The sequence below is a fragment of the Astatotilapia calliptera genome, chromosome 23 (assembly GCF_964374335.1).
Source record: "Astatotilapia calliptera chromosome 23, fAstCal68.1, whole genome shotgun sequence".
In the NCBI taxonomy this organism is placed as follows: Eukaryota; Metazoa; Chordata; class Actinopteri; order Cichliformes; family Cichlidae; genus Astatotilapia; species Astatotilapia calliptera.
The window spans coordinates 45,545,902-45,563,297 of NC_137443.1; the positions used below are offsets into that span (position 1 = coordinate 45,545,902).

A 17,396-nucleotide genomic window follows, 5' to 3' on the forward strand; every position below is an offset into this window, starting at 1 on the left:
AAGATTAGAAAAAGTGAAGCAACAATGAGTCCTAGTACAGTCCCAGCACTGACGTCCCTGCTGCTCTTTATACTGGATGTGCTGCATCACTGACTGACAGCTGATGAAGAGTCTCTGGAAACACTCGTTTATCCCCTCTGCTCTTCCTCCTTCTCTCTGCAGGTGGAGGTGATGATGGTAAACAGGACGGTGTGTGTGCTGAGAGAGGAGCAGCTGTGTCCTGATGATCCAGAGAGGTTGAAGCAGCAGCAGCTTGTGTGTAGAGACGCTCTGACTGGGCCATGTTACTGGGAGGTGGAGAGGAGAGCTTCATCCAGCAGTGACTGACAGAGGAATGAAGTGCAGATGACTGTCAGTGCTGCAGAGTGAACTGCTCTGAGAACAGCTCCACTGTCAGACACAATGTAGAGTCCAGCATCAGCCCTGTGTGTCCCTCTGGATCTGACAGAGGATCATCAGTGTATCTGGACTGCTCTGCTGCTGCTCTGTCCTTCTACAGTCTCTGCACAGTCTCTGTCTCACTCTGGAAAGATTTTACAACTTGTTGTAATTACAGAACGTTAATATAATATTCAAACATGTGATCTTCTCTTTATTTCTGAATCTTTACCAAATAAAGAAAAACCAAACTAACAAACAGAAGCTGTCGTGTCCTTTTTCACCACATCTGTGAATCTTTTCTGTGTTTTTCCTCTTTTCCTCCTTCCTGCAGCTCCATCTTCATCATTCTGTGTCCAGTATATGTGAACACGTCCAAAGCATCTGAGCCTCATGTTACCCGTTTGTGTGAGTTACGCCTGTCGTTGTGTTGTGGTGTATAAATAAGGGGCAGGAGACAGCGCTGGATCTCTGAGTTCTTTACTCTCAATTTCTGCAACATCTGCAATATCTAGAAATGCAAACCTGTGAGCTGTGTGTGTTGTGCGTCTGCTCGGCCACCTCTCCTCCGGCCGTGCTGGAAGCAGCTGTGCGTTTGACAGTTTTATCGACTCGACAATAATCGAACAAATTAAATGTTCAAAAATATCAACTTAAGCACTTCAAAGTCAACAAAAAGCTTAAAACAATGAAATAATATTTCACTGACAAAACAACAGCTCATAAGAACGATACACAAAATAATACAGAAACAAACAAAAGTTATTAACCAGGATCCATGTTTTTGTCACAAACACTGAATCAGCTGATTCACTCTTTATGTTTCTGAGTTTGTTTTGTGATTATAGTTCTGGTTTCTGTTTCTGTGTCTTCACTGTGTCCCACGTCTCCTTACTTTGGACTCTGTGTTATATTTCCTGTTTTACTTTGACAGTCCTGTGTTACTGTTTCCTGTCTCGTGTGTGTAATTGGTCCCAGCTGTGTTTCCCTCCTGCCTCCCGTTCCCTGATTATTAAACTGCGTCCACGCCGCCGGCGCTCCTCTCCACAGCTGGATTCCAGGATTTCAGAGCATCCAGCTGTGGTGAGTGATGGAGACACTTTCAGATGCGGATCTGAAGGCCATCTCAGCTGCAACAGCCTCCACACAGAGCTCACGCAAGCTTACCCAGCCTGCTGAGGATTTTATGCTGCTGCAGCCCAAAAGGCATCCTGAGCTGGCTGACAGCCACCCACAGCTTCAGCTGCCTCAGCCAGGGGTCTCCACACCTGCTGGCCCTGCATCTGCTCTGACTGGGGGCTCCGGAGAGCCGCGCCAGCCATCCATCTCTGCTGGGGCTCCTGTTTGAGAATGTAGGAGTGTAAACTTCAAATATCTGCTCGGTTTGTCAAGATATCACATATTTGCAAAAGTGCTCTGACGTTTTTGGAGACGTCTGTTACCCACCATCTGGATAGCTAACCGGGAGGTCGAGGGTCATTAGAGCCGGCGAGAACAGCGGACTCCCGGCACATCGTTTTTGGACCCCCACGGCCTTTGGCTGTTCAGGTTTAAACATGATATATAAGTCACTTAGATCACGTAAAAATGTTATCGTTTGGCTTTTTTCAGTGTTGTTTGTTTGGTTTGGCTGAAGTTACAGTTTTCACACAGCTGAATAAACGCCAAACAGAAAAGTGATTAAACAGAAGTGTGAGACTGTCGAGAGTTTACTCCTGTGTCCTGTTAGATTTTAGACAGCAAGGAGCAGACGGCTGAGTTTATTAAACTCCACCCAGACAGCGGTGACGCGGATCTGAAGGCCAGACCGTCACAGCCGCTCACTTCCCGCCTACCCGACCTTTGGAGGACCCGGCCCACGTAGACCTTGAAGGCCGGGTCCTCAGGAGGATGCAGCCTGTGAGTTTGGACACGCCATGACACATGATGTTCTACAGCTGATGTGTTTAAATGAGCTCTACAGGTGATCAGACTTATTAACGTTACCAGCATAATAAACTGTCCTGTCACTGAAGGTGTCTGCCCAACAAGGACGTGGTGCTGAATGCATCCAGACCCCTGCTGACTGTCTTTGCAGCTTCGGTCAAAGGTACAGTGTCCACTGTGACCCTGAGAGCAGGACACAGCCAGAGGTGAGTCAGCAGTTACAAACTAAATGCTGCTGACATGAATCAAACTGCTGGATAACCCACTGCTCATGAAAATGGCACCTTTCTGTTGCTTTTTGAGATTACTGAGAATATTTGAATTGTGACTCAGATGGCAGATCCAGGCTCTCAGCCTCCAGCTGAAACTTCCAGTCCTCCCCCAGCCAGAAGCTCTGATGCTGGGCTGAGAGACTTTGATCCTTCCCTGGATCCAGAAATCCAGGAGGGAGAAGGAGAACAGGACCTCCTTCCTGATCTGGAGAGGCCTGAGGGAAAGAAAGATGGAGCAGACAGAGCTTTGAACAAATCCAAACCTCCTGAGCTTCACCTCCACAAAGGTGCAGACACTGATGCACAGATTCACATGTGACACCTGCAGCGTCCAGCTTGTGCCGCTGACATTATCTCCACTCTGATACAAGCCTCATTCACTCGCTCACACACGTTCATACAATCACCTTTTCCTCACAGTCACACACATGAATGTAATGAGGGGAACTCGGGGTTCACTGTCATTCCTCAGGATACTTTGATATGCAGACTGGAGGCTCTGTGGATGAAACACCGACTGTCTGAAGCACTCTGAAGTCTTCATGATGGACTTCATCCTGACTTCAGCTGCTGCTGCCTCACCAACCACTGGCCCCTCGGTGAGTCTAGAGTTACAGCAGTGACCACAGGAAGTGCACACGTGTGATCTAAAGCTACATGTGGGCCTGTGACCATCAGTCTTCTCACTGTGGTAGACGGGTTTGTGAGTCCCTGTGATGCTGGGAGTGTCCAGGACAGTCGCTCCTGATCGGGTCTCTCATGGAAAGCTGGTCCCAGGAATTCCTGGAAAATTCCTCCACAAAAGAGAACTGGGAACATAAGTGCAGAGTGACAGAGGTGCTCAGCAACCCTGCTGTTATATGGGAATAGAACCAGAATAGTCGGCAACCACTTGAGTTAAGTTAGCCAAAGAGATGCGACTCAGACTGACTTCATCATGTTGGCAACGTGTCTGCATTGATAAACTCCAGTTATTGACAAATCAGAGAATAATTCCAGTCGTTCAGAGACAGATTGTGATTGTTTGGAGGATGTAATCGTTTCCCTTCAGGGAGCGTGTTGGACGCTCAGTGTCCGGGTGATTAGCTGATGCAACTACTTAGAATCAGTTTGTGAATATGAAGAAAATCAGTGCAGTCACTGGACAAACTCTGATTCTTCCTAGTTTCACTCTTGTTTCAGTCCAGTGTGACTGAGGTGGTAAAAAATGATCTGACTTTTAGCCACACAGCTGTCTGCTAGAGAAAAAGCCTTTGTGCACAACTTTCTTAAAGGCAAACGGCACCATGTTCACTGCAGCTGCAGCAAACGCAGCAAAGAGTGAAAGTTGGACTGAGAATGTTGTGACTGTTTCATGAGAAAGAGCAGGAAAACAAGCATCACACACCCAGACACAGTGCTGGGATTAGAATTAGACTTTAGAGCCAAATGTAGGACAAAAGCTTTAATATGAAAGAGGAAAACCCAACAACAGCCAGAGCACGAAGCTCAAATCTATACCAATCACCAAGAAAGCTGACAGGCCTGTGACACGTCAGAGACGCCGTTCAAATCATAAAGAAGTTGGTTTATTGACAAAATGTAAAAAACCAAAAGAATCAAGTCAACCTTCAGTTTCGAGCGAGTAGACCAATCAGGCACAGCAGCAGCTCTAGAATAAGCAACAGTTTGATGTATTACAAACAACCTTTCATATACACACATACATATGGCTCATATGCTGTTTAAAAAGGGCTCAAAGACCCAACAGATTACACAAAGTACAAAAATACTTTCATTCAGACAACAGTCAGCTGTGCACGAGACAGAGAGCCGACTACAGTTAGTAACATGGACTCACTTTGTTTCAGACACGACACAAAGTAACACAAAGCCACAAAGAGCAGAAACATCAAAAAGGAGGCAGAGCAGCAGCAACTCTCCATGAGCTGTGAGGCTAACAGCCACCCACACTTCCTGTGATGCATAATGAAAACAACATTAACCTGAAGGATGATAACAACAGAAAGAAGTCTAAGCTAACGTTACACAGCGCTCACACAGCGCTGACTGTACAGGCCTCACACAGCTACGACCTGCATCCACAACACCTGATTCTACTGAACACAAACAAGTTAATGATATATGAGCAATCCAGGGAAGGCTTCCAGGAAGGTGAGGATCCAAAGACAGCTCTACAACAGCATCAGTCAGCAACAATGTTACTAATCACTGACTCTTTCATCCTTTTATACTCAATCAAAAAGTGCTGTGTTCACATTAGTTTCTGCTGAAATCCAGAGACTGAAAATGCGTCTTTTTAAAGTTTGAATAAACTGACTGAACTTGTCACGAGTCCAACCGTGAGGAACACTTCCCCCCATGACACATCACAGGACAACGTCTCAGTGGAGGGGGGACAGTAGCTCAGTTTAGGCAGTCACACTCAGAATCGATGCCTCCAGTCAGGGTCAAACGTGGTCCTCAGAAACCTGCAGATGTTTGGGCCAAGCTCTCACTGGTCTCTGCGTCTGTAGACTGAGCTGATGTTTCTCCAGGTGTCTGGTAAAAGGACGATGCTGCTGTCCAATGAGGCGAGGAGAGAAGTAGCCAAACAGGCGAGAGCCGTGAAGGAGGAACGGCGGGCAGCTCTGGATGCCCGACATAAATACCTGATGAGCAGGCTGGCCGACGCCGGCAGCCTGGAGGAGGCGGCGGTGGAAGACGCCATCGTCTCTGATGACAGAGTAAGTTCAGAGACGTGATCCTTCCTCAGAGTTGAACCTTTGAGTCATTAATGTCTGATTCTTCCAGTTCAGTCTGATCCATGAATTCTTTGCTGCAAACGGATCCAAGAAGCTGATTTTCTTCTATCAGGATGTCAAACAGGTAACTTTGATCACATTTCAATGACTGACACATGAAGGTCTAACCGCTCTTCATAATCTGCTGTCCTGTTTGTTGCAGCGTACTTTGTATTCATATCTTTTAATATCTGCCTTTCTCCCAGAGTCTGTCCTCCCGTCAGTCTTCCTTTGTGGACGCATCAAACTCAGCTGTGGCTCAGAGGAAACTCTTCCTCACTACGGGGAACTCTGAGGTTGGCTTCAGCTTTTTATGTTTAGTTCATGTGAGAATCACAGAAAAATGCTGATATGAGTGGAAGCTTCTGCTGGGAAATTGGCAAAGAGCAGATTATTGAACAGCGAGGCAGACGGTTCATTTCAGTGATGCCAGTTTATTAGAAACGAGGACTGTGGGGCTGCTGGAAGTCAGGACGGCCGTTCTCTGGATAAACCTGACAGCTGAGGTGGAGAGCAGGATTTATCCACAGACGGCTTCTTCCAAGCAAATGTCCTGAACACACCTGAGCTGAGGGTTACACAGTGTGTCCTGTGTGATCTCTGCTTTATGGTGGTTGAATCTCACAAATGTGACCATCAGACCTGACGACTTATTTGTGATGTTTTCATTAAAAATATCCTGGGTGAGGTGTTTGGGGCCTGTCCCATGAGGAGGAGTCTCCAGGGCAGACCCAGGACACACTAGAGAGGTTATATCTCTCAGCAGGCCTGGGAATGCCTCAGTATTGTCCTGGATATGCTGGAGGAAGTGGTTGTTTAGGGAGGTCTGGGATTCTCTGCTTAGACTGCTGCACCTGTGACCCGGGACCAGATAAACAGGAAATGGATGTTTGAAATTCAAAGAAATCCTCTTTTAATAATGAGGAAAAAAGACAGCAGGAGATCCATCGCAACTAACAAAACACTTCAAACACATCAATGCATCAACTTTAATCAACTTCATTTGGTTCAAATGAAGGAATCTAACAAAGCACTCACTAAAATGAAACACCAGTTAGTTTCCCGAGCTCAACAGGTCGAACACCTGAGTTTGGTTTGCGGTGCAGTTTTTATTTCTTCTAGATAACTTGGGTTATTTGCACAGGAAGGTTTTTTAAATGTATTTCTTAAGTACGATCTTATATGGGGGTTGATTTTATAGCATAACAGAATAATGTAATAACTCTAATAGAGTATAAAACATTTGCAGAATGAAGTACAAGGTGAAGAAAAGTCAGAACGTCCCTGTTTGAAAATACAGTCTCAGAAGGTCAGAGATGGACAAATTCAGCTACAGAAACATGTGGCCATTTTTTTAAAGCCATAGAGCATATTACAGACGACACAAAGAGCAAACACTGTAAACTTCTAACCACAGACCTCACACAGCTCACACACGTCAGAGTGAAGCTGTCATTTCCTGAAGCTTCCACACAAGAGAACTGGCAACAAGGTGGAGTCCTCATGGATCACTAGCAGAGAAATGTGGGTGGGTGCCAGACCACATGGACTCGACTCACTTTATTTCATACAAAGGAGCAGACTAATGCTGTCATCCTTAAAGACTAACTAGAAACAAGCAGTGCGCTCGCATCGACTCGACTTGTTTTGCAAGTTTGAAGTGAGATGGTACTTTGGAGTCAGCCTCCCGAGATGATGGCTGGCTGGTTTTTGAAAAACATCTCATATTTATACAATGAGTAGCAGACTTTCCTGACTTGCAGAGGTCAACGTCCTCCTCAGTCATGCGCCATGAGTGGTACAGATACTATTCATCAAATAACTAACATGGCCTTGATTGTTACTCCAGAGACTTATCTGCGATGTAGCTTTATAGCATTTTCATTAGCAATCGTATGATTTGTGTTACAATGACCTTTGTGGACGGGCCCGGACCCCCAGGCCTCGTCCGTGACGCCGACGGTGAGCGCAACGTTTTTGTTTTCTTGCGCTTAAAATAACCTGATCAGCGTTCTGCGGACGGTTTGTTTACATTTCTCACATCTGTGATTGTTCACACGGGTTGGACACGAGCAGAGAGGGCTTTCAAGATGAAAAAGCCAACGTGAAACTTTAACGGACGACAAAGTTTTTCAATCAAATCTCCGTCACACCCTTCCTTGACCTCATCACGTTATCCACCTTAGTCAAGGAACAGTGGTTCGGGAAAATATGCATTTGTTTTTTGGACCAGTTTAAAACGTATCTCAACTAGTGATGTGCGGATCGATACTGAAATATCGATTCCTCCGATACCCGTCATTGTGTCCGGCCCCTTGGCGTGCACACTCACAACAATGGCTGAGCGTAAACAGAGTCATGTGCAGACGTATTTTACCTCCACGAACAGCTGAGACGTGGTTTGCCATACATGTGGCAAGAATGTGAGGTGTTGTGGTAACACCGCTGACCTGGTCAAACACCTCAGAGTGAATCACATCACAGAATATGACGAGCGTATGTTGAGGGGAACTGAAGAGGAGGAGAGGGAGAGGTGCTGCCAGGGCGAGACAGACGTCTCTCACGGAGTCCTTTAATGCTGCAGGCAGGCAACAAATAGCCACAACTTCAGGTTTTTCATTTCTATATGATAATTCTGCATCATTAAGTGATAAGAACAAGTAATCTGATGTCCTGTGATCATTACGACGCTATAATTTGAGATAAAATAAAAGAGAGTAAAAAAATACGTTTTTGTTCAGAGTATCGGTATCAGATCAGTATCGTCGATACCACCCTGAATTTTACTTGGTATCGGATCGGAAAGGAAATCAGTGGAAATCAAATCCTGCTTCTACAGGTGTCCAGTTCATTCACTCTGACCCCTCCAGATAAGCGTTGCCAGTTCTCACTGTGCTGTAGATCACATTTTCTTGTGTTTGGGGTTATAACGGTTACTTTTGAGGTCTGTGTTATAAAGCAAGTTAATCCTGAATTTAACTGGAGAAGACAAATTCCCACTGCGTGGTGTAGTGCACAGCCAGGCATTCTTTACATTAGTTCGTTTGACAAAACCAAAAAGCCGAAAGTATTTACTTGGAGTTTGGTTTGATGAAATAAGTGCCAGCATCAGTGAATACAAATGATTCCAATGACATGAAAACTGGTGGAAGGACAAATCCCTCAAGAAAAGCACGACTAGCACATTAAGTTTGTTTGTAATCATCATCATCTCTAACACCATGCGCACAACAGTGATTTTGTTACAGAACACTAAGATAGTAAAATCTGGGAAATGATGATATTTCTTTCCAAAACTTCCTGTCTGGAAGACATTAAAGCTGCTGTGCCACCTGCAGCTTCTTTCAATCTACGTTATGTGAATATATCTTTTTTTTTGGGTTTGAACATCCATTCAAACTCACTCTCTGCCTAGCAAGTCTCATTCCCTCATTTCCTTGGGGTCCAGCTTCACATACGTGGCACTGAGCCTTTTCCTTTGTCACCTCTTTCTGCTACATGCCTCGCCTCCCAGTTTCTTGGTCTATTTTCTTCATTTCGCTAACTACACTTCTTTTTCTTTGTAAATCTCTTCCTTCAAATACTTTCAAAATCACTTTTCTTTTTTCCCTTTCTTCTGTGCAGAGAAGACGTCAAACCCCTTCTTGGCAGTTTATCTCAATAAAGCTGTACTATCCCAGCCATCTGGTAAGTCTTCCCTACTACCCAGAGCCTGTTTATACTCCTGCATGTCTCTGCCTTCACTCACTTCCTCTTCTTGATGTCCAAACTCATCCTTCAAACTACCATTTGATGCTGCATAGCTGCATTCTCCCTGACACCTCCTTGTCTCCTGTCTTTTTGATTTCACCTTCTGCATAATATTTAGTTGCCCTGTGTGCAGCTTCCTCCACTTTCATATATTTCTACAAGTTCCTCCCTGTTCTTGAAGTATGTGTGCACCACGGCCATTTCCACTTGGAAAATCTGCCCCACATCTGTCTTTCTAGATTTCTCTCCTAAACACCACACCTACCCAACACCTCATAACCTCTGTTCCCTTCACCTAAATGTCCATTGAAGTCTGTGTCAATCACCACTGTAGTATGTGGTCTCTTGCACACAAAATGTGTCTACCCTCCACCTCCATAATATGAGTCCGCCAGCCCTCCCATTGCCAGTCAGAGTCCATAACAAGTCAAAAACATAAACAGCTCGAACGTATTATTTATTTAAAAGAGAGAGAGAGAGAGAGAGAGAGAGAGAGAGCTCAGTTGTCCTTGCTCTAGCATCAAGAGTCAGTGACTGGCTGTTCACTGCAGGCTCAGCAGTCCAATGGCCGATCAGCAACAAAACAAATAAAAAATAAGACACGTTCTTGATTATGACAACAAACCACATCCAAAAAAATATGACAGCAACACTTTAAGTTTTGTGTGCATTCATCATGTGCAACTCTGCAGAAAGTCTCATGTCAAGGATGTGTGGACAGGGGGGCTATTAAAAAGTTCCAGTATACAGAATAGAAAACCATCAAATGAATGAAATAAAATCTGTTGTCACAGTGGTTTTTGAAGGAACAATTACTTCACAGATGGACAGCCTCATTATATTTTAGTTAAACCTGATGATACACACTTCACGTCACCCTAGTTACATGTTTTTATTTGCCATGTGTATGTTATCCAAGGGAGGAAAAAATGAAAAAGAAAACTTTTGATGTGTCCAGACATTTCTTCACATCAGCTGCCAGCAACCAGTTTCAGCATGTACAACTGTTGCAGTAAGTGTGCTCATGCAGACCAACTATGCTGGTCCACTGTTCTTAATGGTGCTGCATGTTGAGAAAGAAGTGAAACAAATGTTTTGTTTAACAAGTCCACTAGTGTTAGAATAACTTGGCATTTCCAATCTGTTTCTGCTGTAGTTCAATGAAAGGTTTCAGTTACTTAAGTTTGAGAAAAACCAAAAAAACCGTTGGCCAGCTTCCCTCAGGGTCACTCCACGGTTGATGACATGGTCCACTATTGTAGCTCTGATGTCATCAGCAATTCTATTTCTTACTCTTCTTACCCGTCCTCTCCCCCCTCCTCGTCCTCCTCTTGCTCCTCCTTGTCCTTGTCGTCCTCTTCATCCTACTTCTTCACCTCCACGTCCTCTTCCTCGGCCTCCTCTCACTCTTCCTGCTCCCTCCATTGTACTCCACACACAGAGCTTACCTGTATCATAGTGCTTAGGCTGATTGCAAAGTGAACTAATTATCTAAAAAAGCTTTCACATGTGGCAGTGTGCCAGACAGTTGACAAAATAGTGTAAATAATGGCCATAAATGTGTATAGTTTTGCTAGGAGTGCGTTGATCATTTGGAAATTGAGTGCAAAGCAGTGAGTTGTGTTTACAGTTCTGCAAAAAGAGTGCTGTGCAGTGGATTGTAGCTACAGGTTTGCAAAGTGTGTGTTACAAAATGGCAAACTGAGTGCAAAGCAGTGTTTGTGCTTTTAGTTTTGCACACTCAGTGAGTGGTTTTGCTATAAGTATCAATAGTTTTAGGAATTGTGCTGTAAGAATCACAGTTAGGGTTTAAGCATTCAGAAAAACCTGTAATAAACGCACACGCATGCGTCTTCAGCATTACTGGGTTTCTGCAGCTCCTGGTTTCCTGTTTAATACATTCACACAAGCAATCAAACGCTATGAATCGTTCCACAATGTTTGCAGTCACTTTTCTTATCCCTCCTGACTCAAGAGCATAAAGCGATCTACGTTAGCTCTGGGAATTCTGACGGTCGTTCAGTAAATCTTTGTTTAATCTCTTTATTTGCTTTTTGGAGAAGTGAAGGTACAAAAACCTCGTCAATCAAATTTGCTTCGGTGGACAGAAAACAGCCGTTGTAGACTGTTTGGGGTTACCTTTTATAAGTATTGAATTTTCAAAAGTGAAGTCAGTTCTTCTGACCAGGTTCAGACCAGGATGAACACAAGTATGATACTGGACCCACTAGAGAACTGGTCCCAGCTGTGGGTTCACCTCCTCCTGCTGAACTCATAGGACAGACTCTAATGTAGCATCACGTTCATCGGTCACTCCTGACCTCCTGTGAAGCATGACGAATGTGTAATTAATGACTTCATTATTTGGGGCATTATTGCTCTAAAAATCATATTAATAGTATTATTATTATTGTGCTTTAGGCTGCACTGATAACGCAGAGGTCTCTTCTTCCTCTGGGCTGTTTAAAGGGCCAGTTTGTCCAAAGCTGTGTATATACCAGCTGCTGTCAGGCTTCAGATGTCTGCATTAGTCCACAGTCCACTGTTTGTAAGCCATTGCTTTACTGCAAAAGTTCCCATCTACTGTAAAGAAATGGAGATAAGCAGGCACATAATATGAAAAGGCATGCTGGAGCTGACTTTGTCTTTTCTGATCCATCGGTTTGTGTGGCTCTTTCCACAGGAGGGACCTAACCCACACTTTATTTACTTATATGATAAGTTTAGTGGAGTGGAGTGCAAAATACACAGTGTTTACTTTTAATTTAACAACATGAAGCTGCATCAAGTTTCCATGGTGACTGCTCAAGAAATTCTGCATTCATAAATAAACATCAGACTGTCAAAAGAGCTCATCTGTGCGAGACCACCGAGCTGAGAGCATTTTCAGGTCCAGATCCCCCGTACGCCATCGTTGGAGAGCAGTTGACGTTTTTCTTCCTGACTTTGATTTGAACACGTTTAAATGGAAAAGAGTCAAGGAATCTATAAGCCTATCAGGGTATGTGACGCTTTTGCTTTTACTGCATTTCAGTAATTTGAAGAATTTGATGTCGTTTTAAAAGTTGACAAACTGAAAATCATTTTAAGTAACAATGACTAAATTGCTATTTCTTTGACAGGTGTTGTTCAACACACAGATTTATGAAACAGCTGTAAAGATCTGCTGGTATCTTCCGGGCTACAAGGCTCAGGTTAGACCCAGATTCATGCAAACCAAAGCTGACAGAAAATATCAGGTCATTTCTGAGGACCTGAGAGTGGTGGTGATTAAATGTCTCCTTTACTTTTAGGTTGCGATAATGACGGAGTTTCTCAGACTTCAGCAGGAAGATCTAATTCCACCGAACCTCACTGCTGAAGATCTGAGAGATCTTTTGGTGGAGAAGAGCAGGGAGACGCTCAGAGAGCAGTGAGTTACTGTCACACCTGAAAGTCTGTTTGTGATGACGTGTAAGTGCTGAGAGAAAACCTCTGCTTTGCTTTCTTTTGAAGGCTGTGGGAGTTTGAGTTAGAGGATTTTGACGAAGAGGAAGCCAAACCTCTTCTAAGGCTGGTAAGACGAGAAAACCCACAAGACTTTTTTTTCATTACGTGCACATAACCTTTACACATAAGCGCACTGTAAATGTGTTTTCTGTTTCAGGTGTGGGCGGTGAACGTCAGCAATAAAATGAGGGACGTTGAATTTGAAGCCAGGTTGCTTCTTCAGTTCCCAGAGGCCGTACCTCCTAAATTTCAGTGAGTCACATGTAACATACAGTTATTAACCCTGTAAGACCCAACCCATCAAAAAACAGCCAGAAAATTCAGATTCTTTGGAACTGAGATGTTTATCAACCCTTTAAACAAAAGCCACACATGAGTTCTTTGCTATGTCATGTTGTGTATGATTTACTTTTATTGTGTATTTATTTTTTGTATCACATTTGATACACTGGGTGTTTTTGGCAACTTTTTGTTAACGACAATGTTAACTTTAGACTAAAAAAGAGTTTTGTCCACAACATTTAGAAATTATAGCAAGTATTGATCATGTTGATGAGATCGAGGTCTCAGAAACTCATGTATGATACAAAGGTGGTTACAGGGTTAACAGTCCAGCTACAGTGTTTCAATATTTAAATGATGCTTTGAATATGTTTAACAGATAACTCTTATCATGTTTTTCTACAGAGCACCTAAACTCCTCAGCGCGGTGAAGGATTACGTTGAAATCCTGAAAAAGAAGCAGCAGGAACAGCCTAACAGCAAACTGCTCACCGCGCAGGAGGTAGTGGTCGAGGTAGTTCCCCGCGTTCTCCAGGGCTTCTGGGAGCTTCCTCCTCGTCCCCTCCTAAACATGGCCTCCCAGAGTCTAAGTATCCTCTCCACCAGTGTCACCAAGGCCACTTTAGATCGTGTCTCCAAGAGCCTCACGGCGATGGAAACACAGGCCGTCTTCACCCGCTCTATCCGAGACGATCTGGTCGACAGCATCCTGACGGAGATTAGACAGAAATTTCCTGAAGAAATTCTGTCTATCCAAGTTGCAAACTTTGCACCCCTGTTGCTGAAGACCATTGCTGATGTAGCAAGGATCCGGATATGTGAAATCTTTGAGCCCCCTTCAAGTCCTGATGTGAAGAGCACAAATGGTGAGCGCTCCTCTGACGGCCTTTCAGTGGCAAATGTTCCACCAGCCGAAGAAGCTCTGTCAGAAAGTGTTGCAGAGCCCGACGTTCCCTGTGAGGAACTTCTTTCTGAAAGGGCATCCAGTCTGAGTACTCGAGACCTTACGATCGAAGGAGCTCTGTCAGAAAGTGTTGCAGAGCCCGACGCTCCCTGTGAGGAACCCTATGGCGAGTCCAAATCCTGTGTTGAAGGTGAAGATCATATGATCAACGGATCTTGTTCTGAAATTGGGCCGGTTCCTGATGTTCCCTTTGAGGAACCTTTTCCAGAACCTGAAGCCAGCATGAAGTCCGAAGACCGTCAGATCAAGAAGAAGAAAAAGGGCTTCTTCAAAAGACTGAGAAGTCTGTTCTGCTGCTGTTGCAGACCAAAAGTCACCGACTGACACTGAAGCTGTGACCCAGTGTTGGTGTTGCAGTAACTCTAAATATGTAAATATGTTCCTTAATGATTGTTCTTCATGTTTTTGGGGGTTTCTTTAGTTTTCAGTGGGCTGGGTGTTTTGTCTCCTCCGCGTTCTTTACTTGATTCTTGTTCATAGTTCCTGATTTGTTTTCCTAGTTCTTGTTTCTTAGTTTGTAGTTTCTTGAGTCCACCTGAGTTTCCAGCAATAAAAGCTGCCGATTCAAGTTTCATTCCACGTAAGAGTCCTGTGTTTGGGTCCTACTACCTGCCTGTCACAGCACACCATGACAGAAACTTTATAAACTCATTCATATTTCTACACGAGTCTCCAGCTATGTTAAAGATTTTTTTTCTTTCAAACATTTGTAAGAATCTCTTATGGTTCTCAAAATACTTCCACAAGTCCAGTAAGTGTAGTGCAGTAACATATTGATGGTATTATTTTTAATAATTATTTATTATTTTTAATGCACTTTGAACTGAAACTGGTATATAAAATGTACTTCCTGTAGAAAATGCAGTGTGAATGCTAATAGCTGAATAGCTTGAGTTGAATTTTTATAATTGCTGAAATCTTTGGTGAAAAACATGTTACAGTTTTTGCCCGTTGCTTGAACACATTTTGCAAAACGTCGCTCATTGTGCCAAAACTCTAAACACAAGTAAACATGACACATCAAAATATACCATTCACATCTGTGCCAAACTGAAACTCTGCTGTCAAAACCTAACATTCCTCTGTCAAGATGTAACTCTGTTGACAAAATGACACATACTTGCATCACATGCAGATCAGATCAGGGGGACACACTAGTCTACTTCATATAAAACACTGCAGTCTTTCATTGTCATTGTTTATTCTGAAGGCACATTTTCAGGAGACACAAACAACCAAAAAAAGCAAATAGGCCTACTCAATATTGTCCACTGCAGCACCATCAATTCAGATAAAGCAAAACACAAACATAATACAGTAATAGAAAAAACACTATACTGTACACACAAAAAATCATGACAATTGTGCATACGTGGGCTCATGGATCCCGCCGTCTGTTGGGGTCTGGCCACAGGACCTCATCGACATCGCAAGCAGTGTCTTCTCCCGCTGGGCACCGGGGAAAATATCCTCTTGCATGTCGAAACCATCCATGGATTGCTGTCACCTGAATGTAAACAGAAATATATGTGGTGGCCCCTAGAGACAAAACACGTACAAACTCCAAAGCACATTTCTAGCTTGAACTGAACTTCCAAAACAGAGCTACCTAGAACAGCGGTCCCCAACCCCCGGGCCTCGGACTGGTACCGGTCCGTGAGTCGTTTGGTACCGGGCCGCGAGAGTTGAGGCTCAGGTGTGAAATGTCTGGTTTTCAGGGTTTTTATCGCTTTTCAGCGTTATTTTGTTATCGTTTTTATCATTAACTCGGTTTTCCTGGGTCTTTTCACGTGTGTTATGAATAAATCTTCTTTTTCGGTACCGGTACTAGTTTTATTTTGTTGTATTTATCTGTGACACCTTAAAGGCCGGTCCGTGAAAATATTGTCGGGCATAAACCGGTCGGTGGTGCAAAAAAGGTTGGAGACCGCTGACCTAGATCACGTAAATGACACAATTGAAAGCATGAAAGCATATGTGTATTGTTTGTGTATTTATGCACAAGCATTCATATATATTCAAATCATTAAAAAACAAAAGTTCATTTGCCTGTTACTACCACACACCAAATCTGGTCGTTGGTACTTGGTGAACTGAGAGACACAACAGCAGAGGTCACTATTAATGCTATAAAAGAGGCCTTCGCAAGACATGCAGTTGCCGAGACTGTGGTATCGGACAACAGGCCGCAAGTTTCATCAGAACAGTTCAAGCACTTTGCTAAAGAGTACCAGTTCACACATGAAACGAGCAGCCCCAGGTACCCCCAAGCCAACGGGGAGGCAGAACGCGCTGATCGTACCATTAAAGACTTGAGAGGACTGTGACTACAGCAGAGCACTGCTAGCGTGCAGGGCCACCCCACTGGAACATGGGCTCTCACCGGCACAGTTGCTCATGGGGAGACACCTGCGTACCTCTCTGCCACAAGCTGCTGCGAAACTGGTGCCAAAGTGGCCCGACCTACAGGCTTTTCGCGAGAAGGATGAGGAGGGGAGGCGTGAGCAGGCAAAACACTACAACCGCAGACATAGAGTCAGGACAGAAGGTGTGGATTACTACTGAAGGAACCACTGGAGCAGTAGTTGGACCTGCCAGTGCTCCCAGATCTTATGTGGTAGAGACAGACAGGTTTTCTAAGGAGAAATAGGAGCCACCTCACACCAACAGGGACTGTTACCAGATCTGGTCGAGCGGTGAGACCTCGTGTAAGATTGGATGTGTAATTCTCTGAAGTTATCCATTCAGGCCCTATTCAAAGCTGGCTTAGGCTGTTAGAGATGTTTACAATTATGTGTTTCGTTTAAATGTAAGTGAACAAGTGAGAGATGTGTATCATTTTAACGTTTGATAATGCTCTGCATTCCTGTTCTTGTGAGCTGAGTGAGTCATTATGAAGTATGTCTTTAGCTAAAAGGAGGTGTAGCAGGAGACTACTGTACCCATAAGGCTGTGTGTGTGTGTAGCTTGTATCAACAGTTGTAACAGGCTAAGCCACCTGAGACACTGCATTGAATGATTGTTCCTGTCTTAATGGTTTCAGCTCAGATGTTCTGCTTTTTCCTTTCAGTAGATCAAAGCAGCTCGTGCTCCTTCTTCTTCCAATTTAGAAGAAGAAGAAGAAGGCGAAGGCTTCAGCGAAGTGGCGTTCATGGTCTCAGTGAACAGTCACGGTCACACACTGCATGTGGTTTTAAAAGCAACATGTCTGTTCAGTACAACGATGGAGATGTGTAATATTAGTGCAGCTACGGTTTGTTCTTGAACATCAGTTCTGTTTTCTACTTTGATCACTTAGACCAAAAAAGTGTTGTTTTCAGATTCTTTCTTTTACATCTATAAAGCACCTGTTCATTTTTTTTATTACAATTAGTTTCACATGAATGTTAGTGTTTCCTTTATGATCTTTTAATGCTTACACTACACTGTACACGTCTACATTAGAGACATTTCTGTTTCCTGTTTCTGTTGACTTAGAGTTGTGAAATGTTCTTTTACTTGATGCACAATATGAAGTTCATAATTTTCTTACAAATAAAACTCTAATGACAA

At 43.8% G+C, this 17,396-nt stretch overlaps 3 protein-coding genes across 3 annotated transcripts in view; all 3 read left to right on the forward strand.

Annotated features, from left to right (window-relative positions):
• Positions 1 to 637, forward strand: part of LOC145423979 (ribonuclease inhibitor-like) — a 204,605-nt gene extending 203,968 nt beyond the window's left edge. Inside the window, exon 4 of the mRNA XM_080296821.1 lies at positions 163 to 637. Coding sequence (XP_080152947.1) covers positions 163 to 172 — 10 coding nt within the window. The 3' untranslated portion in view covers positions 173 to 637. The remainder of the gene's footprint in view (positions 1 to 162) is intronic.
• Positions 1 to 17,396, forward strand: part of LOC145423961 (NACHT, LRR and PYD domains-containing protein 12-like) — a 943,237-nt gene that overhangs the window by 310,814 nt on the left and 615,027 nt on the right. The window lies entirely within an intron of this gene.
• Positions 12,294 to 14,281, forward strand: LOC145423975 (uncharacterized). Its single transcript, XM_080296816.1, has 2 exons — positions 12,294 to 12,850; positions 13,286 to 14,281. Exons 1-2 carry the CDS (start codon positions 12,738 to 12,740, stop codon positions 14,166 to 14,168), a joined length of 996 nt encoding a protein of 331 aa, XP_080152942.1. The 5' UTR covers positions 12,294 to 12,737; the 3' UTR covers positions 14,169 to 14,281.

Bases quoted from the DNA above. Each gene is read 5' to 3' on its own strand.
- LOC145423975 (XM_080296816.1), top strand. From the start codon at position 12,738: ATGTGTTTTCTGTTTCAGGTGTGGGCGGTGAACGTCAGCAATAAAATG. The intron at 12,851-13,285 runs GTGAGTCACATG...GTTTTTCTACAG, and splicing joins GCCGTACCTCCTAAATTTCA to AGCACCTAAACTCCTCAGCG.